Source organism: Aspergillus puulaauensis, chromosome 6 (assembly GCF_016861865.1).
Source record: "Aspergillus puulaauensis MK2 DNA, chromosome 6, nearly complete sequence".
Classification (NCBI taxonomy): Eukaryota; Fungi; Ascomycota; class Eurotiomycetes; order Eurotiales; family Aspergillaceae; genus Aspergillus; species Aspergillus puulaauensis.
This window is the reverse complement of record NC_054862.1, coordinates 2517988-2544036: the sequence shown is the minus strand read 5'-3', so window position 1 is coordinate 2544036 and position 26049 is coordinate 2517988. Positions and strand designations below refer to the sequence as shown.

The following is a 26049-nucleotide window of genomic DNA, read 5'->3' as shown; positions in this document are numbered from 1 at the left end:
GGGCTGGCATTCTCCACATCCCAAACAGAGACGCTTGTGGCCGCTCGTTCTACAACCCTACATTTTAGCAAGGGCTTGCTATCTTCTATGCGAGAAATAGCATTTTCTGTCTTATCTAGGCATTCTTAGAGAGCGGAAACCAGATGTGTATAGAGTGCCATTGTTCATACATATATCGCGCCTAAACTTTCATTTTTATGTTTGTTTCTATTTAAAAATTTCTTCCTTGTATATTCACAATTCCTGTTATTAAGTTCCACCTATGCTGTTTCTAGGGGTACTGATTTACTACAACTTCCTCGAATTATAAGATGGCCAAAAACAATCCAAAACCGTATCTGAGCTACTCGAACAAGGATATCATCAGACTTTGCGGAGCCAGTATCAATTCAGTCGATGGTAGGAAGGTAAACAAGTAGTTGCTCTATCCACAACATATCCACAGGCCCGCTTTCTGATATTTGGATATCAGCTTTCCGTACAAAGTAAAATTAGAAACCATCTCACACTAAAGATACCCTACTCAGGACTGGATAAAGTCAAGCAGATCTTGGTTGACTTCGTTAATATTGATGTTGTGAATAGCGTGGGAACCCCCTTTATAGATCTTCAGCTTGCCTTGAGGTAAAAGCTTTGCGGACTTCAGTCCGGCCGCCTCAATGGGAACGACTTGATCATCATCCCCATGAAGAACTAATGTGGGGATATTGATCCGTTTGAGATCTTCCGTAAAATCTGTTTCCGAGAAATCCCTGATCGAGTCATAGGCTGATTTGAAACTGGTGTTCATTCCCTGCTGCCACCAGCTACGAATTTGGCCTTCACTTTTCTGTGCACCAGGTCGGTTGAAACCGAAGAATGGTCCGCTGGGGACATCCAGAAAGAATTGCGCCCGATCTTTAAGCATGGCTTGTCGGAAAGAATCAAAAACTGACTTGGCTGTCCCCTCCGAGTTTGCACTAGTTTTCACCATCAGAGGAGGTACAGCACCGACAAGGACAGCCTTTTTAAAACGACCTGTGCCGTGCTTTCCAAGGTAATGAGTGACCTCTCCTCCTCCATGGGAGTGTCCAACCATCACTGCGTCTTTTACCCCTAGATGTGCAAAAAGCTCCTCGAGGTCGTCAACAAATGTGTCCATGTTGTTTCCGTCCCAGGTCTGAGTAGATCTCCCATGGCCACGCCTATCATGGGCGATAACACGGTATCCGTGATCAGCAAGATAAACCATTTGATTTTCCCAGTTGTCACTACTCAAGGGCCAACCGTGGGAAAAAGTGACAATGGCGCCTTGAGGGTTGCCCCAGTCCTTGTAAAAGAGCTCCGCTCCATCTCGAAGCTTCAGATGTGGCATGGTGGTAGGGTCTGTGGAGGCAATGCTTGGGACCAAAAAGGATTTCCAATTTTAAAGATTCATTTATTTTGAAGATCTGAGAGACTCAAATTAGCAATCGCCTGGGTTGGCATGCCTTATATAGCTAGCATCGCTTGGGCTAGCAAGTTGGAGCTTAGTGGTGTGCGTCACCAGGACGTCGTCATGATCATTTTCTGTTCTGCGTCATAATGCATACTCGGAGAGTTTGTTCAACCGCTCCGTCTTATCTTCATTCGCTGTTCTTGATTTGCCCAGATGCAGAAGCTTAATTTTTGGGCTCTGTGGGTCCCGATCCCAGAACATCCTACTAAGTTGAAACAATAGCCAAGATCTGGTTCCCACAAGCATTAGCAATTGGCTATCAGACGAACGAAACGGACAGGTGGCATGGGATTTGTTGACCGTGGAAGTCCGCAGATAGATGCTTCAATATCATCGCTACTAAAGGCCAAATACTGAAGAATTGTCCAATTGAATCATACCCAGATCATCATAAAGGCTGAGGTTAGTCCAACCTAATCTGACCCTTCGGAGCTGATGACCCAAAAGGAATCTGCCGAATCAGTTGCCTTTTGGGGTAGCAATATGCAGTACACAACTTCGAACAACAATGTGATGGAAGTAGGTGCCGAAAATTAAAGAACTATCGGTGGCCAATGCAATGTTGGGCTTGCTCCGGGTCTTCATCGACAACCCGAAATTACTAATCTTGAATTGACTGAAAGTCAGCCTTGCGATGCTCTCGACGGCACTGGGTTTAATGTGTACAATGGCAAAGCAGAAAAACAGTGCTATACTCTGAGAGGTATTGGCAAACGGGTCCTTAGAATACCTGTCCCAAAAATCAACAAAACAGGTCTTGATGAATCGAACAGAGAATACTAAACTAGCGTACCTGTTGAATTCGCCATTATGATTTAACAGCAGGCCCCGCGCCATATTGAACTTGATAAGCTTGGGATCATATCTGGAGATCAGACACCCGAGTGAAGGATACCGTAGAAGCTTTCACGACAATACACAACCCTGCGTGGAGTGATGTCCTTCATTATGTCTTTCTCGGTCATGGCTCCATTCACGGCGTTCATGAAAGGCATAATTAGCGTTATATGTTGATTCTCAACAGGAAATTATAGAAGGGGGATCATATATGCCAGTACACGATGGATGCCCAGCCAGCCACGATCGGATATGTTAGAAAAGTTAATACAAATACACCAGTCGGGTTCGAGATAGTCAGAAAGCAACGCAGCATTTAGTTGAAGCAACTTGAACAAGAATCTAGTTTAGCGAGGCACTTAAGAAACAAGGACAGCATCCTGCGAAGATCGAATACTTTACCATGTATATCGGCGCGTGCAGCGGCAGTGGATGTTTTCACAAGCTCTTTCTCAGGCCAGCTATGTCTATGATCAGCATTACCCAGCATAGGCCAGGTATGTGTGCGCTGAAAAAGGGTTCTATCCTGCATCAGCACCAAATAATCATGATTAGCATATCCATTCACGGGTTGGGAATTTGGAAATCATGACGAGGAAACCCAAATAGAAGAAGTAGACCATCCTCGCGGGACTTTTTGAAGGCAATGCGACACGTAGGCTAAATGCAGGACATGTATCGATCTCGACGGTCCTTTCTTGATTGAGCTAAGGTGATTCTCGTGCGGGAAGCCTGCGCTTGCTCAGCATCTAAGCCAGGTGGGATAGGAAGAAACAATAATACTCGTGTCCATAATGGCTTTTCAAGCATATCTCTGAGTGAGCGCTGCCCAAAGATCCATATCTTTGCTAGTGGTATACTATACCGGCGAAAAGAATGCGAAGGTTCTCATCATTTTCGCTTCTTTCAGGCAGGGATGTTACCCCAGAGATATTTTTTGTCACCAAGGATTTCCACCTGTTGATCTCCTACATAATGTGGTGTCCGACCTTCAATCACCCAGACCAGTTTCTATGCGTCCTTGCCCAAGGGCGATTTGCACGCGGTTTTGTATTGAGGCCAGTGCCCTTTCGCACGCAGGGCCGCAGTACTATATATGAATGTATCAGCAGATGGTCATCTTGAGCAGCGAGCGCTATGCAGCAGATGGACATAGCCTTATGAGTTGAAATTTTCTGCAGATATATCTGCCGGGCTCTTCACAGGGCATGCTACCAAGCGCCCAATTGGCGCAGATAGGCCCTCGGGATGTCATTATGCTCGACGTTGCTCCACTTGTACGCGTTAACGTTCAATGCAGATTCAGTGGGGCATCATGATATGAGGGTTTAAGAAATACGACGTTTGGCAATGCAAGGATCCCTGATTGCATACCTATCCAAACCCATGTTTTGTGGCTGGATAGAGTGCAGGGTTGTGGTCCAGGGATGAAGTATGACTGGATACCTGGGCAGGCAATAGTCAGCCCTGAGCAGATTCGGGCTTCGGAGCCCGTGGCTTAATTTCCTGGCAAATCGCTATACCTAAGACAATATTTTCGCATGTAGATCAGTGAGGATGTCCTGCGGTATCGCATTACCTGACTTTGTTGGGATACTTTCTGTATATATATATATATATATATATATATTACTTCAGATACCTGGAACACACACCAGGCAATTATATACAAATATACAAAATTTAAGATAATAATAATTTATGAAAAAAACAAGCTTATAATAAAGTTAATTTGACCGTACACTTGAATTCAGTGACGACGCGGACAGACTATTCCCCCATGCCGAGGCAGTATCCAGGCTCCTTGATGATCACTGAATGAAAAAGACCGAGCTTAGAATGCTATATCTTCAGCCAACGCCCTGTGGTTAACTACAGCTAACTCCACCCAGCTTCAACTGAACCCAAGAGATCACGCCAATTTCGAAACAATGCCAGACCCTACTCTTCTTAAGGCTGCCGGCTATGGCTCCTTGATTGTATCCCTGATGCACGCGGTTGGTCCTTTCCATTTCTCCCAATAGGGTTGGACTAATCATCCTCAGGCCTCTGGAAGGAGGTTCCAGCGGATTCGTGAATTCCAGAACCTCCCAAGCGTCGCGTACACATTTAGCATGAGTGGATGGTATCAGGGCAGTGGCTACCTGATCCTGGCTGGTAATTGCTCTCCTGTTCTGCGCCAAACGTTGATAATGTTTCCTAACGTCCTGATTCTAGGCCTGCTAAATTTCCAGTGGGCGCAAAATCCAGGTCTGTTAAATCAGCCACTTGGCCGTGCTATAGCTGCTTTACTCTCGGCCATTGCTTGGGCAAGCTCTGGCTGGTACTTGTGGAGGGGCCTTATAAGTAATGGGGTGATTATAGCGGCTGCTGGTTTGTTTCAAGCATGGGCGGCACTGCGGTAGACTATCGTCGTTCCAAGAATTGGAGATATTGAATTTCAAGGTCTACTTATGGTGTTCCACCTATTAAGCGAAGGACCGGAATACAAAGTGTTGGCCTAGTCAGATGTATTGGGAATTGTCCTCCATATACTGAGCTTTATTTAAACCATACTCTTATTGAAGCAGGATGACTACTTTACTGAAACTTACCACTGCCTTTATATTCCTGCCCGTAAAAGAAACTCTTCTAGATATTCTGAAAGTCAAAAGTATCGGAACCATGCCTAACCACTATCTTGGAATGGGACACATTTGCCGTAGGGAAGGTAGATAGCATAACTTCGAGACAAGCAATAACATGGCCTCTAGTTGGATAACATCAGCCACGTCAACCCAGGCCTCGATTGCCACTGGATCTGAATCAAAGTCGGGGGAACTGACTGCCCGATCCCCATGTCAGTCTCCACTTGCACTCTGTCCTGTCATCTCGCAGGATTTGCTGATCGCAAAAGTCAATTCTAACGCAGTAAGCAGCCTAACGATCCATCGGACCATCATCTTTCCGCCGTCTATAAGGAATCAGCTGGCACTGAATAAAGTTTAGCTTGTGGCAAAATCATACCGAGGAATATCTTATAACACACGTAGCACGGTCTAACGCAGAATTTATATATTATATATAATATTTATATGGAATAGCAGCTGTCACCCACCATGTCAGACAATATATTTCTTGTGACCGGCGCGAGCGGGTTTATCGCAAGCCATGTTGTTCAGCAACTACTCGAGACAGGCCACCAGGTCCACGCCACCGTCCGCAGCACCAAGAATAAGACGAAGGTCAAGCACCTCCTGGATATGCAGGAGCAATGGCCTGGCAAACTAACTTTGTTTGAGGCCGATTTACTCAAGGCGGGCTCGTTTGAAGCTCCAATGAAAGGCTGCTCGGTGGTATATCATATTGCTTCGCCCTTCTTTATTGAGAACAAAATCCGGAATGGCCAGAAAGAGGTTGTTGAGCCAGCCCTCAAGGGCACACAACATGTCCTCGACGCGGCTCAAAAGTGCGAATCTGTCCAGCGTGTTGTCTTGACCTCATCTGTCGCAGCCATCTTCGGCGACAATGCGGACGTGCTCGACATGGAGCAGAAGACGCTCTCCGCAGAGTATTTCAACACAACAAGCTCGGTCCAATACAACTCCTATCCTTATTCGAAGGTGGTCGCTGAGAAAGAGGCCTGGAGGCTGTATGAAGCACAGCCACAGCCACGACGGTGGAGCCTGGTCACTATCAACCCAGGACTGGTCCTTGGCCCATCGCTATCTTCAACGTCTGAGTCCGGCAGCCTCTCGTTACTAGACCAGCTCCTGCGCGGGCAACTGTTCCTAGGGGTACCGGATATGTGGTTCGCCATTGTCGACGTACGAGATGTTGCAGCAGCCCACATTCGAGCAGCCGAAACTCCAGATTCCCACGGTCGCTACATCCTGGCAGATCGGACTACACATAGCTTTGTGGAACTTGCGTCTATATTGCGGTCCATCACTGGTTCCTCTCGAATTCCCACGCATTCGCTTCCGAACTTCATGGTGCGGATGTCCGGACCATTGCTGGGTCTAAGTCAGAAATGGTTGAGACTTAACCTGGGGATTCCTTTTGATATCGATAATCGCCCAAGCCTGGATCAGTTGAAAATTGTCTATCGGCCTTTGGAGGAGACGTTGGCTGACCACTATCAGTCCTGGAAAACCAGTCAGAGATAGGTTCGCCATTTATATCCAGCTAGATAATGTCTCAGTATTTCATTTGCGAGTTCATATTGATGTATTTGGAATGTATCCTAATAAATATCCCTTTTCTTTATAGATCTGAAGACCGAGAATACGATTATGCAGGTTGAAGTAACATCTTATGGAAGACGAATTCTCGACCAGTTAACAGCAGCATATTCTGGAAACACCCATAGAAAAGCCATTTATTTCCCTTCATCTGTATTGTTTGCCTGTGTAGGTTTCAAAATTTCAACAAGGCCTTCCCCTTGTTCTTCCCCTGGAAAATGCCGACCAGTCCCTCCGCAGCGTTCTCAACACCCACAGTCTCATGAAACAGACATTTAATCGAGCCTTCCTTTATCCATTTCTGCAAATTCTGCTGATGCTCCATGGAATATGCTTGGTTAAATTCCGGGTCTGCGACAATAAAACCTCGCATGGCCAGACGCTTCGTGATAACATGGTGCAGATTCTTGACAGGATAAGGGACACCACTAAAATCCGATATCATGCCACAGGCAACAATGCGCCCAAAATTATTCAATGCATCGAGGGCGGCCTCTAGGTGCTCACCACCAACATTCTCATAGTAAATATCGATACCCTGCGGTGCCAGGCGTGAAAGAGCGTCGCGCGGCTTCTCGCGCTTGTAATTGAAGCCGCCGTCAAAACCAAGCTCGTTCATGATATAGTCCAGCTTCTCATTGGAGCCCACACTCTCAATGATTTTCAGTCCCTCGCGCTTCGCCAGTTGTCCCACGATCTGACCCACAGCGCCACTAGCAGCAGAAATGAAAATCGTCTCGTTTTTCTTCGGCTTCCCGATTTCGTAGAAGGACGAGTACGCCGTTAGCCCGGGCATTCCCAGCGGGCCTAGGAACGCGCGGACATCCTCTAGTCCTAATGGGCTCTCAAGGGGACGAACTCTCTGAATAGAAGTCTCATCCAGTGAAACATACTCTTGGATGGGCAGTTCGCCGATAATGATCCGTCCCTCCTGGTATACAGGGGTGTTGGACTTCAGAACCTTTCCAATACCGAAACTGTCAATTGGTGCGTTGGGTTGATATGGCGGCGAGTATGACTTTCGTTCGACTGGGCGCATGCGACCACGCATGTATGGATCGAAGCTCGCGTAGAGTGACTTCACCAAGATTCCGTTCTCAGGGGCGGTGTTGAGGTCGGGTTGGGCGACAGGTTCAATGGTCAGGTCTTTTCCGGGGACTGGCAGGCCGCGAGGAACGCTCTTGAAGACAAGTGCTCTGTTGGAAGTGGACATATTGGGTGGCTCTGAACAGGAAGATATTCGGATAATGGAGATGTGTGTCAGGATATTTAGTAGCCAGTACTTTTTGATGTACGACTTACACTATATATACTATGATGGCTACACTATTTTACAAAATAAATAAAAGCCGAGGCATGCACAACGAGATATCTGTATCCCAAAAAACAGCAAAGACTAGGTCGGATGGTTTGAAAATACCATCGCCGCTGGGGCGGATTTCAACCATTTCCGGTTGTCTAGCCACCGCACCACAGATATACGCACCGCTTCCATTCTAGGCCTCGGAGTCCGAACAAGGCTGTCAATTCCAGTGCAGGTTTCTTTGCGTGATTTATAATAAGAGAAGAGTTTTAATGCTTTACTGAATAAGCCGGGTCAAGATTCTAGATTCATCTGAACGAGGCAGTGTCCGATATGCGTCCTCTACTGGGTGTATGTACACTTTCCCTCATATATGCCCGAGTTTGGTTATAGTCGTATCATACTGCAACCAGTTGAGATGACTTATATTATATAGTATATGCAATTCAGACTTAATCCACCTCTTCTCTTGCCCCTACCGCCGACTCTAATCACAGCGTCGACAGTCATCTGGGTACATATATCCTAGACGCCCGTTGAAGAGATACCACAAATCATTTTGGTACAAGTGTATAGCGTCTTGCGGTCCTTTGCAGGAGTCTCCTTCCTTCGAGGCCAGCGTGAGATCTTTCGGATGGCCGGCAGAGTGCGGTGGGACGTCGCCACGTCCTTGTACCACCACACCATCGGGGGCCCCGAGATAGTAATCGCAAAGGCGGCCCTTATCCGTGTCAATAACCCCAAAATAATCGAGCAGTTGGTTCTGCGACAGCTGAGCGGTATGTTCCGAATCCAAGTTATTTGTACTCATCATCCGTCGGTAGTTGGAGTTCGTGAGGTTCTCGCGCCAATCTGACAATGACCGCGATGGGCGCATCTGACTATTTCGAGACACAGGATGTGGACTGAAAGGTGGATCTGTTGCTTCAGCTGCAACGCGTGCTTTCATATATGACGGACCAGTTTTCCGTGCACGACGGTGGATGGAGCAGGAGGCAGCCCAGGGAATTTGATAAACGGAGCAACGTCTGCCCTGTGATGGCCTCTGGCGGAAAGGGTTCGGTGACGGTCGATGGCAGGGATGAGACCCTTCGTTCATCCAAAAGGGGGTGTGAATAACAGGGACTTTTGACGGGAATGTTTGCATGTAGGGCTACTCTGGAAGAGATATCTGAAAAGTGGGTTGCAAGCGTCCTGGCCGGTCGCTAAACAGGATGGGTGGTTTGAAATGATTCCAAAAAGGATGTTATAAACGCGGCAATTCGGGCTCGTAGGCTGAATATCGGTATTTTCTAAAGCCAGTTGCTTGGAAGATCAAGGCTCTCCGTGTAGACCCTGGATCGAAACCCATCGGGGCTCGGTGTGATTGTCTCTCCGAGTGAGGATGTGACAAGAAGTGGATTGGATTGGGTTAGATAGGGGGTAACTGTGAATGGAATGAATAGCCATTAGGCGACTCCTGTGAAGATAAAGTCTTCTTTGTTGTTAACAACTCAGTATTCATTGTGGTACCAGAGTCTCGTAAGAGCCTAGATATACGTAAGATCAGTATAAGATATAGCTTCTAGTACCCCGAAAATAAGATTCCTAATAATAGTTACAGCTAGTCTATTACTAATATAAAGCGGAATCTCACGTAATATAATCACTTTCCTAAAGATACCTCTTTCACCTGCGCCTCTCGGGGACTGGCGGCCGGGGTAGCATATTTGAGCGATCACGGACGTACCACGTTCCTGGCAAGTAGCTGTATATTACCTCCACGCCTGCAGTGGCTGATTCTTATCTTTTAGATACTCACGGGTAGCAAGGTTACTATATCCGCCTAAGTGACGGATATCAACCTGTATATTTCCTTGCTATATCATCAGTTCGAACGCCAATTCCACTCACGCGAGGCATTCAGGGAGCGTCATTATACCTGTAAGAAGGGCACCCCATCCACCCTTTGCCCATTTGCCATACACTTGAGAAATCCGCGCGCCCGGCAAATGCCCCCTCTCGGCCAGCCCTTCAGCCATGGCAGCCTAGAGAGCGAGCGATCAACCGGCGTCGGTGGCCTGAAGCATGGTAGAACTCCTTTCTTACCTTAACAAGGCGATTGGGTAGAACTAAACCGCATGGTATTGTAAGAGTCTCGTTGATATCTGGTCCCATCATGAAACAATACACCTTGGTCGGTCAGAGGCCTTCCTGTTCCCTTTCCGTCCGGATTCTCAATCAGCAGCTCAGAAATATGATTCTAATATTAGTCCTGATCTTCGTCACAGGTGTTATTACAAAGCAAATGAGCAGCCGTCCATTCATTTGAATGGAGCTTCCGAGGTTGCCCCAGGCAGGCATCACCCAGTTGCCTCGGTGTATAATGCAATGGAGTCTGCTGGATTGGAATAGTCGCGACACTGAGTGATAGACCGTAAATTAGCGCATACTTTGCATGCGCACAAGGAAAGCTTTTGCAAGTCATAACCTAAAATAGTACTGGCTGGGTCTAGGTCCAACCAAGTATCAGCAGCAGTCGGACCAACAATCCCTCCGCCATGTGGATCTTCACCCACCCAGTGCTGGCAGGGTTCGTCTACATACACGTCGAATTTGGCTGTATAGGAGAGCGGAGGTTTGAGCAGCCAACCTGTTGGCACAGAGTCGTACGACCCGCGTAATACCCCATGGAGTTGTCTTGTGAGGACCCACACGCGTCGGATAGTTCGTCGCTCCGGGGCAGATGGACCCATAGAGTGGCTCCATAGAACCTCCAGAGTATCACTTTAATTCCTACACTAGTGCAAGGTTAGGTAGATGTCTGCATACGCAGCCAGTATGCCTAATGTCAAAACTCATGCTTATCAGCACTCGCCAGTGTTCAGAGAAACAGCCGAGGCAGAGTAGGGAAGCATTTATCATATGCATGGGTGCCAGTCAAGCAACAATCAAGTCATGGCAGTCAATCGCACTCAGCCTGTAAATACCCCGGTTTATTCCCAAATGGTTCTGGCGTCCATTTGTCCGACGACCGTATTCAATTTAATAACAGCTCCCTGCCTTCCAACACTTCGCGATTCGTTTATGTTCTGAAAAATAGCTCGGGCACTTTCGGTTTCCAACAATGTCTACAGAGCGTGAATACGATTTAATTCTACTAGGAGCGACTGGCTACACGGGTAAACTCACTGCCCAGTATATATCAAAATCGCTTCCTCCTAATCTGAAGTGGGCAATTGCTGGAAGAAACAAGCAAAAGCTTGAGGAACTTGGCCAGTCTCTCGCGGCCCTATGTCCATCTAGGCAATCAGTTGGTTTGTGGATGCCACTCTTCCAACTGCCATTGCAGTAACTGATACTTTGTTCAGATACCCTCGTTATAAAGCTCAATGAAAGTGAGCTTGACTCTTTGGCAAAAAGGACACGACTAGTCATATCGACCGTGGGGCCTTTTCAACTTTATGGCTCTGGTACATTCGCCGCCTGTGCCAGAAATGGCACGCACTATCTGGACTGGTGAGTGGTCTATTGAATTTCAAAAACAGCATGAAACTGATGATGAATGAGTAGTACTGGGGAAGCTCCGTGGTTAAAGGACATGATTGACCAGCACGATATAGTTGCAAAGGCGAACGGCAGCATTGTATGACTCCCATTATTTGGGACTAGAGATGTTTTCGCTGATTAGCACCAGATGATCCCATGCTGTGGCTTTGACTGTGTCCCGTCCGATCTCTTGACCTGGGTTGCCGTTAAACATATTCGATCCAATTTCGGCACACATGCAGGGCGTCTAGATCTTTGTATTCATAGCATCCAGGGCGGAATAAGTGGCGGGACACTGGAATCGGTTATACAGGCCTTTGAGTTATACAGCATTCGCCATCTGTATAATATACACGCCCCCTTTTCTCTTTCTCCGAAGCGTCCTACTCCGAAAGTGCCGCCCAAACATACAAGCCTTTGGACCAAAGTCTTTGGACTACTCAGGATCAAGCAGCTCGGTTGGATGGCCTATCAGCCACAGGCCATGGTTGATCGAGCAATTGTCCACAGATCCTGGGGCCTACTAGAGCCCACTACCGCTTCATATGGCCATGACTTTGATTGGCATGCGTGGTTCAGAATTTGGGGGCCTGTGCTCGCGGTCTTGTGGCATCTTTCAGGGTTGATGTTGGCACCGTGGATCCTTTTACGCCCTGTGCGAAAGCTTCTCCCGAAACTTTGGTATCAGCCTGGAAGTGGTGCAGGTGAAGAACAAATCAAGAATAACTGGTTTGAGATTCGCGGTGTCGCCGAGACAGACACCTCGACGCAACTAAAGTCTAGGGCATTAGTTCGCATGCGCTACGAGAGTGACCCATATATATTCACAGCAGTTGCCCTAGGAGAGGCAGCACGTATTCTTCTTTGGCAGCAAGATACTTGGGCGCACAAGTTTGGTGGTGGGGTACTAACTCCTGCTATGCTGGGGGATCGCTATGTATCCCAACTGCGCGGTGCTGGTGTTATCATTGAAGCTCAAAATGAAGGCGTCAGCTCTCACGGAAATGATCCGTTCAGGAATAAATGAGTCATATTATATCCACGTACAGGGGGTATAGGGTGCTAAAAGGTTTCGAAGTTGAATAGTATAATGCATTCTTGGATACGTCCCGCGCGAATTTACAAACTCCCGTGAAGATTTATTTGCCCCTTCACTGATTTTTGAGGACTCCCAGTTCAGCTCCCTAAAAGAGTTTGTCACCTTGGAGCATCTAACGCTAGATCAAGCATCCTAGCTCTACACTTAAACTTCCAGCTTCTCTAAAACTCGCGCTAAATGGCTAACTACCGAGCCTGGGTATTATATTAAGACCACGTTTGGCCAAACTCTAAATTCACGCAGAGAAGTGTAACTGATATCTTATTCAACGAGGCAGGTCAAAAGTTACAGTAAATCTTTAATGGAAAGGTAATAACACTGCGTCTTGAGAATAACTTACTAGATAAAAATATGCAAAGGCATGGCGTTTTGCTTGATTAGGGTCCGCCAGGCGTGTTTTGGCTGTTTATCTACCCTCGCTAGGCGATTAGAAGTACTATACGTATCAAACCTCTTTTCTAATACTGGCGCCGCCACTTTACTTCAACTAGATCAAGGTCTTTCTATCAGCTGAATTTGTGTGACCTTTTACACAGGCATGATGATTCAGGTGGCTGTGTTCCATGTCCCGGAGAATCACTAAAGTTGGTGCTCCAGGCGCAAATGTTCTTTGGCTTGCCGCATTTGAGTTTGCCAAAGGACCTCCCTTTCAGATATTTGTCATGGGTACGTATTAGTATTATTTAATGAACTAAAAGCAGTTGCACAAGAATCTGGGCTTGCAGTACGATCCTGGCCCTTTTAAGATGCTTTACAACTAAATTGTTACTCGATTTCGGCCATAGAAATAGAGATCGATAAGGATATTCATGAGAAACAATAGTCCCAAAATAATAAGGCCACCCTTAGAAGATGATCTCGGCCCTTGATGGAGCAAGGATAGTGAGTATCCAATATTACAATAAGTACTTCTCTTTTTCATGACATAATTGCCGGTAGGTATATAGTGAGCCAGCAGATTCCATATTCTTTTAGTCCGCTACAGACAAGCCTTCAATTCCGAAAGTTCATTTTCCTGTACCGGTAACAACCCCCTCAATCATCCATAGGAAGCCTGACACGCTTTATTAATTTCCTCAACAAATTTGAGAAGATCCAATATCTGATCAGGAGGACATTCCGGATCTATAATGTTGTATAAAACAAATCAAAGAAAATCAAACTCACCTTACCATTGGAATAACTGCAGATAGTTCTTAAGTATTTCTGACACTCTGTATATCATCCTACTGGATCATATTAGTAGAATTTGACAGTTGAAGCTAGAAGAGATGCTCCCTCCAGTTCGATTATAACATAGCTAGTTTACTACCTTTTGGTGATGATGTCAAGACCATAATATCCGGCACACAATCCATGAATAGGTTACAGAGGCAACATTGTACATTTAATTTATGAAAATTAGTCAAGAAATTCAATTTATTGGTTGAAATCCAGAATCTATTGTGCTTCATTGATAATATAAGAGCGGCTTCTCTACTATAGGAAGAACCTTTCAAGTGGCAACTGCCGCTAATAAGGAAGTGCAGCATGATGGCTTACTGCGGACAAAGTCCAATACAATAATCTTTGAAACCGTGAGGCTGGCCGTGGCCGGGATAATTGATACAAGTACTCCGTTCTATATTATCAAAGTCTACATTATCAAAAGCGTAGGATAAGTCGGCTCGCGCTATTTGCCATATACATCCATCATTATAGGATCCAGATAATTATATACACAGGTATTTCAACTGCCATCAGGAGGATTCTGTGCCTTCGCCATTTGACTCATGCTCCACCTCCGCGTCCATAGTACGCTTTAAAGCTATCAGCACCAAGGGACTCCCCCAGAACTAGTACCTAACAGGGCTTGGTGCCGCTGTAGAAGCTAGATTATCTACAAGATATCATCCCTTGTGAAATATAGTCTCTCTTACAGGCTAGCTATAGAGTATTGTTGCTATATACCCTCCTATTCTAGCTTCCGGTATTTTACTTCCCTATAGCTATATATATAAGATATAATTTCCGCATGGCACTAAAGATAACAGATCTTACTCTTGAGCTTCTTATTCTCAAGGCTTAGCCACTAAATAACAGCAGTATAATTAACTACAGCAGATTCCTACTAGAGTAAAAGACCACAGATATTAGAAGAAATATTAGCTTAATATATTTATCTCTTTTTTAATAATAGTGCTGAGTTTTAGGGGAGTATAGCAGGTAAAAGTAGAGAATAAGTAGAGAAACAGGTAAAAGAGGATTATTAGTTCGGGTATAGTTTATTAAGATTACTTACCCCGTGCTCAGTAATTACCTCAGGCTGTTCAGGGCATGTTCAGATCTACTCAGTAAGTAAAAAGCGGCGAGGGGTGAGCACTAAAACAGAAAGGGAAGGCCATCGACTGTCCTAGAAAATCAAGTACATCTGCCTACTGCCTACACCGTACTGCCTATGCATAGCAGTAGTATGCATGCCTCCGATTAGCCGATGGCTGGGTAAGCCAAGAATATTGGCGGGTCTTGGTGGAGCTTATCTGTTCGAGACAGCCAGTCGCTTCCAGGCGTTGTTGACAGGTTTACCCAGGCCAGTGAGTTCCCCTATGAGAGCACCTGCCACACAGAATACTTGGTGTTCAATCCATAGTGATATAGCACTTATTTGCCGTCTTGTGGAATGCAACCGATATTTTCTGGGAAATTGGGGTTTGACACCGGTGTGAGTGGGCCAAGCGAAGTGTTCGAGCGTGTATGACTGCAGGACAAGGACAGCAAAAGGACCTTCCCTTTCTTAACGCGATCAATGTCATTACCTTTCTTTATAGCAGTGACCGGGGGCATTCAAGGAAGCTTGCAGGTTCATATCCCAACCAGGGGCACCACACCCGATTGGAGTCCGCATGGGCATTCCAAATAGGGCAGGACAAATGAGACCCCCAGCCAGCACTGGGGATCGTCGAGAGAAACTGAGAGCAGCGCAGCAAATTGGAGAGAGGGGCGTATCAAGTTGCTCCCAGGAATAATATGCGCTTGTCTTATGTCGGTGCACCTACTCCAACATTCCCCGCACTCTCCAGTCTCCACAGAGCATTCCATCTATACGGCCGATCAACTCCGGACACGATACTGAGCCATCCCTACAAATTGCCGCCTATTCCCTCGTCAGGGAGCAGGTGTCTGGTTCAAATACCCCAGCCTGACTTCGTGCGGATATATAGTTCACAATGTCTTTAGACGGAACAAATAACCCCACGGCCAAACAAGCGCCGAAAGACGAGCTAGACCCAACGTCACACAGTTCGTCTATTACTCTCCTATTCCTGGAACAAGCTCTTACTGACAGCTGCAGGGGTTGACACAGAGACAGGAGGTAAGCCTTTCGATACCTTATACACGCCGCCCCCAGCAGACAGCAGACAGCTCATATCCCTAGACGTCGTCCAACCCTCCACGACACATGTCAGTCTTGCCAACCTTGGCATCGAACAGGAGTTGGAGAAAACAATTGGCCCCTTGGGCATTATCTCGGTTGGATACAATATCTGTAACAGCTGGGTCGGGCTGGCGGCTACCTTGATCGTCAGCTTGGAGTCGGGTGGCAGCGTGACGGTTGTATATGGTATTCTTGTTGTCCTGTTCGCACTTGGATGCTCTGCTGCAAGCATGGCCGAGCTATCCAGTGTGTATCCCACGGCAGGGGGTCCGTACCATTGGGCTTCCATCCTCGCTCCAAAGAAATACCATCGAGTCATAGTAAGTAGCCTTTATAACCATGGATGCAGTGCCTACCCAGGCTAATTCATCAGAGCTACGCGTGCGCTGCCTTCAACATTTATGGCTGGCTGTCCATCTGTGTCGGCGTCACTGTGCAGATTGGAACCTTTGTCAATGGAATGCGCGTGTTCTATAATCCAAGTCTTGACCTTCCTGTCTGGCACAACTTCCTATACTATCAGGCCACGAACATTGTTATTCTACTTTACAATATCTTCGCTCTCCGCAAAACACAATGGGTACATAGTCTTGGAGGTACGCTTCGTCCATGTATCAAAGTAGAACCCCTTGCTAACTATGACAATAAGCGGTGTTTTCGTTATCCGCATTCGTCGCTGTCTTCGTCACCAGCCTGTCCCGCGCAGAGAGCTACAGCTCAAGCTCATTTGTTTGGACATACTACCCCGGCCACGACTGGACCTGGAACTCCCGCGGGCTGGTGTTCTTGACCGGCATGGCGAACCCGAATTTCATGTATGCCGGGATTGATGGGGCCATTCATTTAGCAGAAGAATGCACAGATGCCACCAAGACCGTTCCCAAAGCTTTGTTTAGCTCCGTTGTGATTGGCTTTGTCACTGCCTTTCCCTTTGTCATTGCCATGCTTTATTGTCTGACGGATATTGACAAAGTAATGGAGGATCTGACGGGGTAAGTTTGGAGATAGTGAGCCAGCTCCACTCACAATTATTAACGAGGTGGCCATATAGAGTCCCAATATACGAGATATGGTATCAAGCGACGAGATCCCGCGAAGCAGCAACCGTCTTCGTGACATGCCTTCTCATGGTAGCTCTGTTCGCATTGAACGCATGCCAGGAGGTCGCCTCACGCTTAACCTGGGCCTTCGCACGCGACAACGCACTCGTCGGATCCAAGCTCTTCGGCCATATCGACAAACGGCTCCAAGTGCCCGTCTGGGCCCTCGCCGGTAATGCTTTGATTATCTTTATCATTGGCTGTATCCAGCTGGGCTCGTCGACTGCATTCGAGGCATTCGTGGGAAGCGGAATGCTCCTCCAGCAGTGCAGTTTTGCAATTCCGGTTGCCCTGCTCCTGTGGCACAAACGGTCAGAACAGGTATTGGCGAGAAATAGAAATGTTCGTCTAGGACCGTTTGGATGGTTGGCCAACATTGTGACGGTGTTGTTTGCAATCTTGGTCACGATCATGTATTGCTTTCCTGTCCGGCTTCCTGTGACAGGCGGGAACATGAGTAAGTATAGGCGTGCGCAAGAGGAACCCTACTAATTCTGTATTCTAGACTACACCTCTGCTGTTGTTGGGGTCATGGCCATCTTCGCGGTGATTAACTGGTTTATCCACGCGAACCGCAGCTTCCAGGGGCCCCGACTGCAGGGCGGGTTCCTGCATTGAGTTGGACGAGGGAAAGCATAGATTACTTGCAGATATCTGAAATAGATCATTGGCTGGACGTATAATGTTCTACTTTATAACTCGGGCATGTTGAGTAATCACAAAGTCCCTCGGATGGCGCTCGCCTCCCAGCCAATCAGATGCTCGTCGATCTGGGGGCAAGTTGGCCAACCTTTGATGGCATCGGACGCCCCCGCTTGTTAAATGACTCCAAGGGTCTTTGGGGATTTCTTCTGAGCGATTGTGGGATTTGGAGACATTTGGGGCTATATAAAGTCGGCATCAGTTGTGTAGAAGGATGGGCGAGAAGTGACTTGTGATCTCGCATACTCGTCAATTCCGATTACCCCATCGTTGCACTGCATTCTGGGTTATAAACGACGCGGCCTTGCCTACTCACATTCCAGGGTATTCTCAATATGGTGCAACTGGAGGAAGGCCCCGAGGCTGGTATACACGGTACCATGGAAGTTCTACAGTCATCGCCTGCCGATGCGCTCGAGAATGCACTCGGGACTACTGCAGAGAAACCCAGACGCAGTGAAACCTGGAATTGGGATGACGATCCGAGCAATCCTTACAACTGGCCGACAAGTCAAAAGGTTCTGCAAGTGGTGATGATTGGTTGGGCGGGTTTTACCACGTTGGTTCTTCCTTCGGCGCAGTGTAGATTGCTTGGAATCTGACATATAATGCAGAACTGTTGGAGTATCCATCCTATCGCCTGCTCACTCGCAGTTCATGGAGGAGTTTGGTGTCAGCAGCACCGTCGCTATATTACCCTTGTCACTTTACGTCTTCGCCCTCGCCCTTGGTCCCATCGTGGGAGGGCCTCTTTCAGAGACTGTCGGGAGATACCCCGTCTACATAGGAGCGATGGGCCTGGGCACCTTGTTTACTCTGGGTGCTGGGCTATGTCCCACGTTTCCTGGGCTTTGTGTCTTGCGTTTCTTGACTGGGTTCTGCTACGCACCAACTCTGGCGATTGCGGCCGGGACTCTCAATGAGACGTTCACGCCCGTCAACCGCGCCCTTCCCTCGGCTATCTTCATTCTTACGCCCTTTTTGGGTCCTGGTCTGGGGTTCAGTGCTTCTAGTAACAAGTTCTGTCCAAGCTCTCTTGCTGACGATTTCCTAGGCCTGTTATTGGAAGCTTCATTGTCAATCGGAAAGGCTGGCGATGGACGCAGTGGACAATGATCTTCTTTGCTATCCTCACTGGCATCACAATTGCAATTGCCAAAGAGACTTTCCACCCTGTCATCAAGCGTCGTCGCGCCAAAGAACTCGGACTAGAGCTTCCCCCGTCGGCCCCTCTCTCTTCGAAGCTGCGCCTGTTTGTAACCATTTCTCTCCTCCGCCCCATCCACATGCTCCTAACTGAACCCATCGTTGCCTTCGTTTGCCTTTACGTTGCCTGTGAATTTGCGACACTCTTCTCGTTCTTCGCAGCCTTCCCATTGATCTTCCAGGGTATCTATCATTTCAATATCGAGTCCTCCGGCCTCGTCTTCTTGGCCATTGTCGTCGGATGTCTACTAGGAACTGTGACAGTCATATTATGCAACGCCTTCCTTTACCTTACGAAAGTCGCAAAACATCCAGATGGGCAAGTACCGCCGGAATACCGCCTCTATCCAGCACTGATAGGTAGTGTTGGACTGCCGATCGGACTGTTCTGGTTTGCCTGGACTGCTAGAGCGGATATCTCCTGGGCAAGTCCCGTCGTCGCAATCGTCGTGTTTGCATGGGGAAATCTCTGTGTCTTTGTGAGCACAACGCAATATCTGGTTGATACTTATCATGGTCTTACTGTCGCAAGTGCCATGAGCGCCAATGGTTTGGCACGTTATGGACTTGGGGCTGTGTTCCCTCTTTTCACCGTTCAAAGTGCGTATCTGCCTTTGATCATGACACGGAAAATATTTATCCTGACATGTCTTGTAGTGTACACCAAGCTTGGTGCAGGGTGGGCATCTAGCCTGCTAGGGTTTATTGCAGTGGCACTTTTGCCCGTTCCGTGGGTCTTTGTCAAGTATGGAAAGAGGTTGAGAGCTTTGAGTAACTATGAGACTGCCAAGTGAGGTAATAAGTGCATTATATGCTTTTCTTTTGTGGACTCCATCTAACCAGGTATGGGATGATCGGTTAAGACGGAGGATAACAAATCACTCCGGGGTCTTCTCGGCCAACCTCGGCATTTCTTACTTGTTCACTAAGAACGCCGAGATCGCATCATCCAGATTTCCAATCATGTTGCTGTAGGAGTATATGAAGCTTATTTCCACCTTGTGTAACCTGTAACCCTTATACTAAGTCAATACCATTAGTCCATCATTCCTAACCATGTTGTTCTTCGGCGGCCCGTCCTACAACCCCGACAGAGATATTCCCAACCTATCCGACAAAACCATCCTGGTGACAGGAGGCAACAACGGCCTCGGGAAAGAATGCATCAAACAACTAGCAAAGCACAGCCCAGCGAAACTCTACATGGGCGCGCGCAGCCTCACCAAAGCCCAAGAAGCAGTCTCAGAAATCAAATCCGCCGTCCCTCTCGCCGAAATCCACATCCTCGAAATCGACCTCGCCTCATTTTCCTCCATCAAAGCTGCCGCAGCCAGATTTCTCTCTGAAAATGAGCATCTCGATGTCCTGGTAAACAACGCTGGCGCCTTTGGCTCCCCGCCCGGTCTGACCGAAGACGGATACGAAGTCCAATTCGGCACGAATTATATGGGCTCAGCACTCCTCACCCGCCTACTCCTCCCGATCCTCGAAGCAACTGCCAGAAAGTCTGGCTCTGGCCCTGCTAAAGACAGAGACGTCCGTATCATAAACATCAGCTCCGAGATCTACCGCGCAGCCCCGAAAGGTGGTCTTCTACTCGACCGTGTGACGAGCCCGCTGGCCGACCTCAGCACTGTCGCCCGGTACGGGCAATCAAAGCTCGCGAACATATACTTCACGCAGTCCTACGCTTCCCGGTACCCGCATATCAAATCCGTGGCACTGCATCCGGGTCTGGTGAAGACGAATATCGGCGGGGGGATGACAGCGAACCCGATCCTGGGGTTTGTTTTCGGTCTGTTTACGAGAGTCGCTGCGGTTGATATTCCTACTGGTGTGTTGAACCAGCTATGGGCCAGTACTGCGGAATCGCAAGATGTGAAGAGCGGGGCGTATTATGTTCCTTTTTTCAAAGAAGTGAGCAAGACGGGGAGTTTGGGGGATGAGAGGATGGCGGAGGAATTATGGCTGTGGACGGAGAGGGAGTTTGCTGAGCGAGGGTTATGAGCTTAGACCAGTACTTGAGACCTTTAAACTATATAAATACCATATAATAGTATATTTCTTATTATTACTACCCTCTGGTAGACCTACCAGCGTAACATCTTGCCCACTGACGTAGTAGAATCGAAACAGTGCCTTGCGACAAAGTCTGTCTCCGGGTTATTTGGTGGTCAATCTTGGGACTTAATTATGTTATATTTCTTCTCCTTGGAAATGCCGGATGCGATAGAAGAAATTGCAATCAAGCTTTGCTCGGATCAGCGTATAACCTTCCCAACACGCCACCTTTCGAGAGTCTATCAAGCCCCATTGCAATGTCGTTGAAGGGGATTTCCTCCATCAGAGGATTGATCTTTCCCTTGGCGATAAGCTCAAGCACCTCTTCGACTTCTCCAACAGACGACCCAGCGGACCCTACCAAAGTGGCACCCTGGGCAACAAAATCATAAGTTGACAGAGTCGCCTCTTTCGCCCCAAGGCCAACCAGGACGATTCGTCCACCAGGTTTCACGGCCGTCACGGCTGCAGCTGTAGTAACGCCTGCACCAGCAAAGTCCACGATCACATCAAATTGGGTCCCGGGAAACCTATCCAGGCTCTTAGCGCACCTCAGCGCTCCAGACTGGAGAGCAACAACGTATTTCGTGGGGTCGATATCAATCCCGTACACCTTTGCTCCCACCAGGTGTGCAATGCTAACAGCGGAGAGGCCCAGTCCACCTAGGCCGATGATAGCAATGGTAGAAGATGAAGCAGCATGACCCGCAACCATAACTGCATGATAGGCCGTGGCGATGGCGTCAGTAGCTACCGCGGCTTGAGCGAAAGTCACGCCGTCAGGAATCCGCAATGTTTTCGCGACATTGAAGACTGCATATTCTGCATATCCACCATTATAACCAATCCCAGGGGAAGTGGTCACGTCTTGAATTGTAAGAGGGTGGCTGACACCAAGTCCAGAAACAACTCTTTCACCAATGCTGAACTGGGTCACATCTGGTCCAAGGGTAACAATCTCCCCGGCGATCTCATGCCCTAGTGTTATAGGTCGTTGCCAAAAAAGCATATCATCCTTGCCAGAGATTACATTGCAATCCGTATGGCACAGGCCGGTGGCCTTGACTTGAACAAGCACTTGGCCCTTCCCTGGGGTAGGAATGGGGATGTCTTTGAACTCGAGTCCTTTGGAAACATCGGCAAATTGAAAGGCTCTCATCATCTCGTCCGTTGGTGGTAGGTTGCTGATCTGGTGTATGAGAGTCTAGAAAGCAATGGTAAATAGATCCTGTGCGAATACAATGAAGACGAGATGACCTGAAATAGCAGGCTACTCTTAAATACCCTGTAAACAGCAGCATTACATATTGATACCAGATTACAATCCCAGAATGCCCTGAGCCGAGGCCCCGATTCGAATTTATTCGACGGAGTGGCTCAAGACCATCTCCAGTGGCACTTGTTCCGTGATGCTCATGGGGTCCGGGGTATAGCAGATCATTAGAGCCATGAAAGCTGGCAGCATCTAGACGATTAAACTGGCAGACGTACAAGCATGATTCGTAATAAACAAGTGGATCCCCGAATACCGGTACGGTACCGAAGATCAGTTACGGAGCACTCACTAATGCTTCCGTTCTGTCACTGCTCGGACAACAAATCTATCCGCTTCTGACTTGATAAAGAATGGATCACATTAGTCCATGAGATGGAAATGGGCAATATAGGTATCTCGATTTGATTCCGTACTGGGCCGCCTCTTTCACCTTCATTCTTGTTTATGTACATATCCTGCTACTACTACTGCTGCTGCTTCATAAGAATTTGAAAATGCCGTCTCGACTAAGTGATGCGGTCAAGCTCCCCTGTGGCCTGGTCCTACCAAACCGTTTGTCCAAAGCAAGTCGTGAGCAGACGAACTTTACAATGCTTTGCTTACAGTTATGCAGGCTGCAATGGCCGAGAATCTGGCCAAGTCCGGTAACAATCCCAATGAAGATTTCTACCAGGCCTATACCCGTTGGAGTGACGGTGGATGGGGCATGATTGTCACAGGTCAGTCTACGTGTTACGTGCATACTTTCAAGTGCCAGGCTGAGCTCTTCGCAGGAAACGTTCAAGTGGATATCAACCATCTCGGCAATTTCGTAGACCCAGCTCTTCAGGGGGACTACACTGGGCCAAAGGACAAACATGTCGAGACGTGGAAGAAATACGCCGAATCGTGCCAGAAACACGGCACACCGACAATCGCCCAAGTCTGTCACCCTGGTAGACAATCACTTCGTGGAGCCGGACGCAGAGGTCTCTTTGCTCAGACAATGGCCCCCAGCCCAATCCCGCTGAAGATTGACAACAGCTGGTTGGATTCTTTAATTACCACTCTAGCATTTCCCAAGCCGCGCGAGATGACACAGAAGGATATAGATACCGTCACTCGTTTGTTTGTGGACACAGCCCGGTTGATGGCAGACAGTGGGTTTTCCGGTATTGAGTTGCATGCAGCCCATGGCTACCTTATAGGTGAGTATGTGTAGGAATGGACTAGTATTTGGTATTGATGGGGAAATTGCTAATTCATTCCTGATATAGATCAATTCTTGAACCCCAAGGTACGGACGGATGGATAGACTAAATCTTGGCTTATCACTGAATCTTAGGCATAGTCCAACACTCGTAAAGACGCCTACGGAGGCTCTGCAGAGAAACGGGCCAAGTTCCTCCTCGACATCTTGAAAGAATGTCGGAAAGTCGTCCCTCCGAACTTCTGCATCGGCGTTAAGCTCAACTCGGCAGACCGCGATCCCACCAGCTTTGAGGATACATTGGTCCAGGTTGCACTTCTCGTTCAGACAGGTATTGACTTTCTCGAAGTCAGTGGAGGGAGTTATGAAAATCCAAGGGTATGCTTCCACAGTTTAAGATGTATTCAATGTCTTCTTAGCCTCACTAACCGTCAACTATATAGATGGTCAGAGGCGATAGTACTCAGAAAGATCAAGAAAAAGGACAACGCACTGCAGCCCGTGAAGCATTTTTCCTTGAATTTGCTCAAGAGACTCGCAAGCGCCATCCAAATCTCGTCCTCATGCTGACCGGTGGATTCCGCAGCCGCACTGGCGCCGAGACAGCTATCAAGGAGAACGCGTGTGATCTAGTCGGCATGGCACGCCCAGCTGCGGTGAATCCTGGACTTCCAAAATTACTTCTTGATGAAAGCATACCAGCAGAAGAGGCAGAACTTGTTCTAGACGCCGTTCAGTCTTCGTGGTTTGCTAGGACATTCAAGAGCCAAATTCTAGGGATGGGTGCAGAGACTGTAAGTTTTCAGTACAATTCAGCGTTGTGAGGGTTAGCGACATCGAAATTCTCAATGCTAATCAATCTCAATCCTATTAGACCTATTATGCGAACCAGATTCACCGGTTGGCGAAGGGACTCGCGACATTCGCACCAGCTTTGTCGTGAAGTCGTGGATGACAATTCCCTGCTGCTTCAGTATTCATTTAAGGCAGATGCCGGGGAAAGGGTGTAGGGGCTGATTCTACCCTTGTACTGCAAAATCCGTTGTATATTAGAATTAGAACATATAGCCAAAGCACACCTTGGGGCCTGCAGGCTCGTTCCTTACTCATCCCTCTGCTTTACATGACCCCTACGTACGTAATATTCAACTCTATTACTCCTGGAATATTACAATTAGAATTATGGTTCTTATTTCTAAGGTTCCAGCTGGTACCACCCAAGTAAGCTGACGCAGATCTTCAGAGCTTCGATCGGGTGTAAGGACATGCCTATTCTCGGAAGCACCCACGTTGTGAGGACCAAAGTCTCGTCTTTCCAGATAACCACGTGTCTCAATTATTGAATGATAACAAAAAGAGTCCAAGTATACGTGTACTGGCACTTGTTGTCTCTCGGTCCTCGGCTGAAATGGGGCCCTCCGACATTACTCAACATCCGCTGCATGGATAAATCACATAATCCCTGAACCCAGGAACCCTGCAGACGGGCTTTTGCTGTGCTAAGAATTGTGGAATTTGTCATCGATACAGGGGAACATTTCTCATCCATTGCATGATTACCAACAGCGCCCGATCCGAGGATTACGGAGTGTCACTAACGAACCCTGGCACAGTTCCGTATTTAATATGCTTCCATACACCGGAATGTGATTATCACTACTCTTCGTCTCATCACATCAATCATGTCTACTCAGAAGGCTGTCATCGTTACCCAACCTAAGACCGCAGACTTGGTCACTTCCCGTGCCATTCCCAAGCTCCGCGACGATTACGTCCTCGTGAAGACCGTCAGCGTGGGTTTAAACCCCAGTGACTGGAAGCACATCGACTTCCTCTCGCCGCCCGGTGTACTGTTGGGAGGTGATTACTCTGGCGTTGTCGAGGCCGTTGGCAAAGACGTCAAGCTACCCTGGAAGAAGGGTGACCGCATCTGCGGTTCCACCCATGGTGGCAATGCCGTCCAGTCCGAGGATGGCTCTTTCGCCGAGTACATTGTTGTCAAGGGTGATGTGCAGCTTCGAATTCCTGAACACCTGAGCTTCCAGGAAGCCGCCACACTTGGAGCAGGCATCCAGACTGTCGGCCAGTCTCTATATCAGACTTTAGGGCTAGCTCTACCAACCCAGCCTATTCAAACTGCGACCCCTATTCTTATATATGGCGGCTCTACCGCCACAGGCACCTTGGCCATTCAGTTCGCTAAGCTCTCCGGTTACCGGGTGCTCACCACCTGCTCGCCGCACAACTTCGACCTTGTCCGTGGCCTTGGCGCGGACGTTGTCTTCGATTATAACGACCCAGAGTCCGCCGCCCAAATTCGCAAGCAGACTAATAACGGCCTGAAGCTGGTCTTGGACTGTATCTCTCTTCCTCCTAGTGTTGAATTCAGCGACAAGGCACTTTCAACAGAGGCCGGCGAGTACCTCTCACTCTTGCCCGCGAAGATCGAGCGTGCAAACGTCAACAGTCACTTCATCCTCGTCTATACCTCCCTTGGAGAGGCCTTTGATTTCGGTGGCCTGCCTTTTCCCGCTAAGCCAGAGGATTTCGAGCACGCCAAGAAGTTCACCCAGGTGGCTCAGTCTCTTTTGGATCTCGGCAAGGTCAAAGTTCATCCACCCAAGGTTGGAAAG

The 26049-nt window shown here is 47.9% G+C and overlaps 11 protein-coding genes across 11 annotated transcripts; 7 read left to right on the top strand and 4 right to left on the bottom strand.

Annotated features, from left to right (window-relative positions):
• Positions 1-523: 523 nt before the first annotated feature.
• APUU_60991S (alpha/beta fold hydrolase) lies at positions 524-1354 on the bottom strand (the record flags this gene model as incomplete). The annotated part of the gene is made up of 1 exon (XM_041694283.1): positions 524-1354. One exon carries the CDS (start codon positions 1352-1354, stop codon positions 524-526), a length of 831 nt encoding a protein of 276 aa, XP_041560129.1.
• Positions 1355-4245: 2891 nt separating this feature from the next.
• Positions 4246-4719, top strand: APUU_60990A (uncharacterized protein; the record flags this gene model as incomplete). The annotated part of the gene is made up of 3 exons (XM_041694282.1): positions 4246-4311; positions 4360-4471; positions 4532-4719. 3 exons carry the CDS (start codon positions 4246-4248, stop codon positions 4717-4719), a joined length of 366 nt encoding a protein of 121 aa, XP_041560128.1.
• Positions 4720-5412: 693 nt separating this feature from the next.
• Positions 5413-6462, top strand: APUU_60989A (uncharacterized protein; the record flags this gene model as incomplete). The annotated part of the gene is made up of 1 exon (XM_041694281.1): positions 5413-6462. The coding sequence occupies one exon, from the start codon at positions 5413-5415 to the stop codon at positions 6460-6462; it is 1050 nt and encodes a 349-aa protein (XP_041560127.1).
• Positions 6463-6712: 250 nt separating this feature from the next.
• On the bottom strand, positions 6713-7750 carry APUU_60988S (MDR family NADP-dependent oxidoreductase; the record flags this gene model as incomplete). The annotated part of the gene is made up of 1 exon (XM_041694280.1): positions 6713-7750. One exon carries the CDS (start codon positions 7748-7750, stop codon positions 6713-6715), a length of 1038 nt encoding a protein of 345 aa, XP_041560126.1.
• A 577-nt stretch (positions 7751-8327) lies between these two features.
• Positions 8328-8717, bottom strand: APUU_60987S (uncharacterized protein; the record flags this gene model as incomplete). The annotated part of the gene is made up of 1 exon (XM_041694278.1): positions 8328-8717. One exon carries the CDS (start codon positions 8715-8717, stop codon positions 8328-8330), a length of 390 nt encoding a protein of 129 aa, XP_041560125.1.
• A 2229-nt stretch (positions 8718-10946) lies between these two features.
• On the top strand, positions 10947-12395 carry APUU_60986A (saccharopine dehydrogenase family protein; the record flags this gene model as incomplete). The annotated part of the gene is made up of 4 exons (XM_041694277.1): positions 10947-11136; positions 11191-11338; positions 11393-11465; positions 11517-12395. The coding sequence occupies 4 exons, from the start codon at positions 10947-10949 to the stop codon at positions 12393-12395; spliced, it is 1290 nt and encodes a 429-aa protein (XP_041560124.1).
• A 3278-nt stretch (positions 12396-15673) lies between these two features.
• APUU_60985A (uncharacterized protein) lies at positions 15674-17600 on the top strand (the record flags this gene model as incomplete). Its single annotated transcript, XM_041694276.1, has 6 exons — positions 15674-15746; positions 15799-16202; positions 16256-16478; positions 16532-16874; positions 16934-17439; positions 17488-17600. 6 exons carry the CDS (start codon positions 15674-15676, stop codon positions 17598-17600), a joined length of 1662 nt encoding a protein of 553 aa, XP_041560123.1.
• Positions 17601-18019: 419 nt separating this feature from the next.
• On the top strand, positions 18020-19684 carry APUU_60984A (MFS transporter; the record flags this gene model as incomplete). The annotated part of the gene is made up of 4 exons (XM_041694275.1): positions 18020-18243; positions 18299-18682; positions 18739-19490; positions 19548-19684. 4 exons carry the CDS (start codon positions 18020-18022, stop codon positions 19682-19684), a joined length of 1497 nt encoding a protein of 498 aa, XP_041560122.1.
• Positions 19685-19946: 262 nt separating this feature from the next.
• Positions 19947-20897, top strand: APUU_60983A (uncharacterized protein; the record flags this gene model as incomplete). Its single annotated transcript, XM_041694274.1, has 1 exon — positions 19947-20897. The coding sequence occupies one exon, from the start codon at positions 19947-19949 to the stop codon at positions 20895-20897; it is 951 nt and encodes a 316-aa protein (XP_041560121.1).
• Positions 20898-21135: 238 nt separating this feature from the next.
• On the bottom strand, positions 21136-22113 carry APUU_60982S (zinc-binding dehydrogenase; the record flags this gene model as incomplete). The annotated part of the gene is made up of 1 exon (XM_041694273.1): positions 21136-22113. The coding sequence occupies one exon, from the start codon at positions 22111-22113 to the stop codon at positions 21136-21138; it is 978 nt and encodes a 325-aa protein (XP_041560120.1).
• A 721-nt stretch (positions 22114-22834) lies between these two features.
• Positions 22835-24359, top strand: APUU_60981A (uncharacterized protein; the record flags this gene model as incomplete). The annotated part of the gene is made up of 5 exons (XM_041694272.1): positions 22835-23414; positions 23484-23503; positions 23558-23794; positions 23860-24210; positions 24291-24359. The coding sequence occupies 5 exons, from the start codon at positions 22835-22837 to the stop codon at positions 24357-24359; spliced, it is 1257 nt and encodes a 418-aa protein (XP_041560119.1).
• Positions 24360-26049: the final 1690 nt, after the last annotated feature.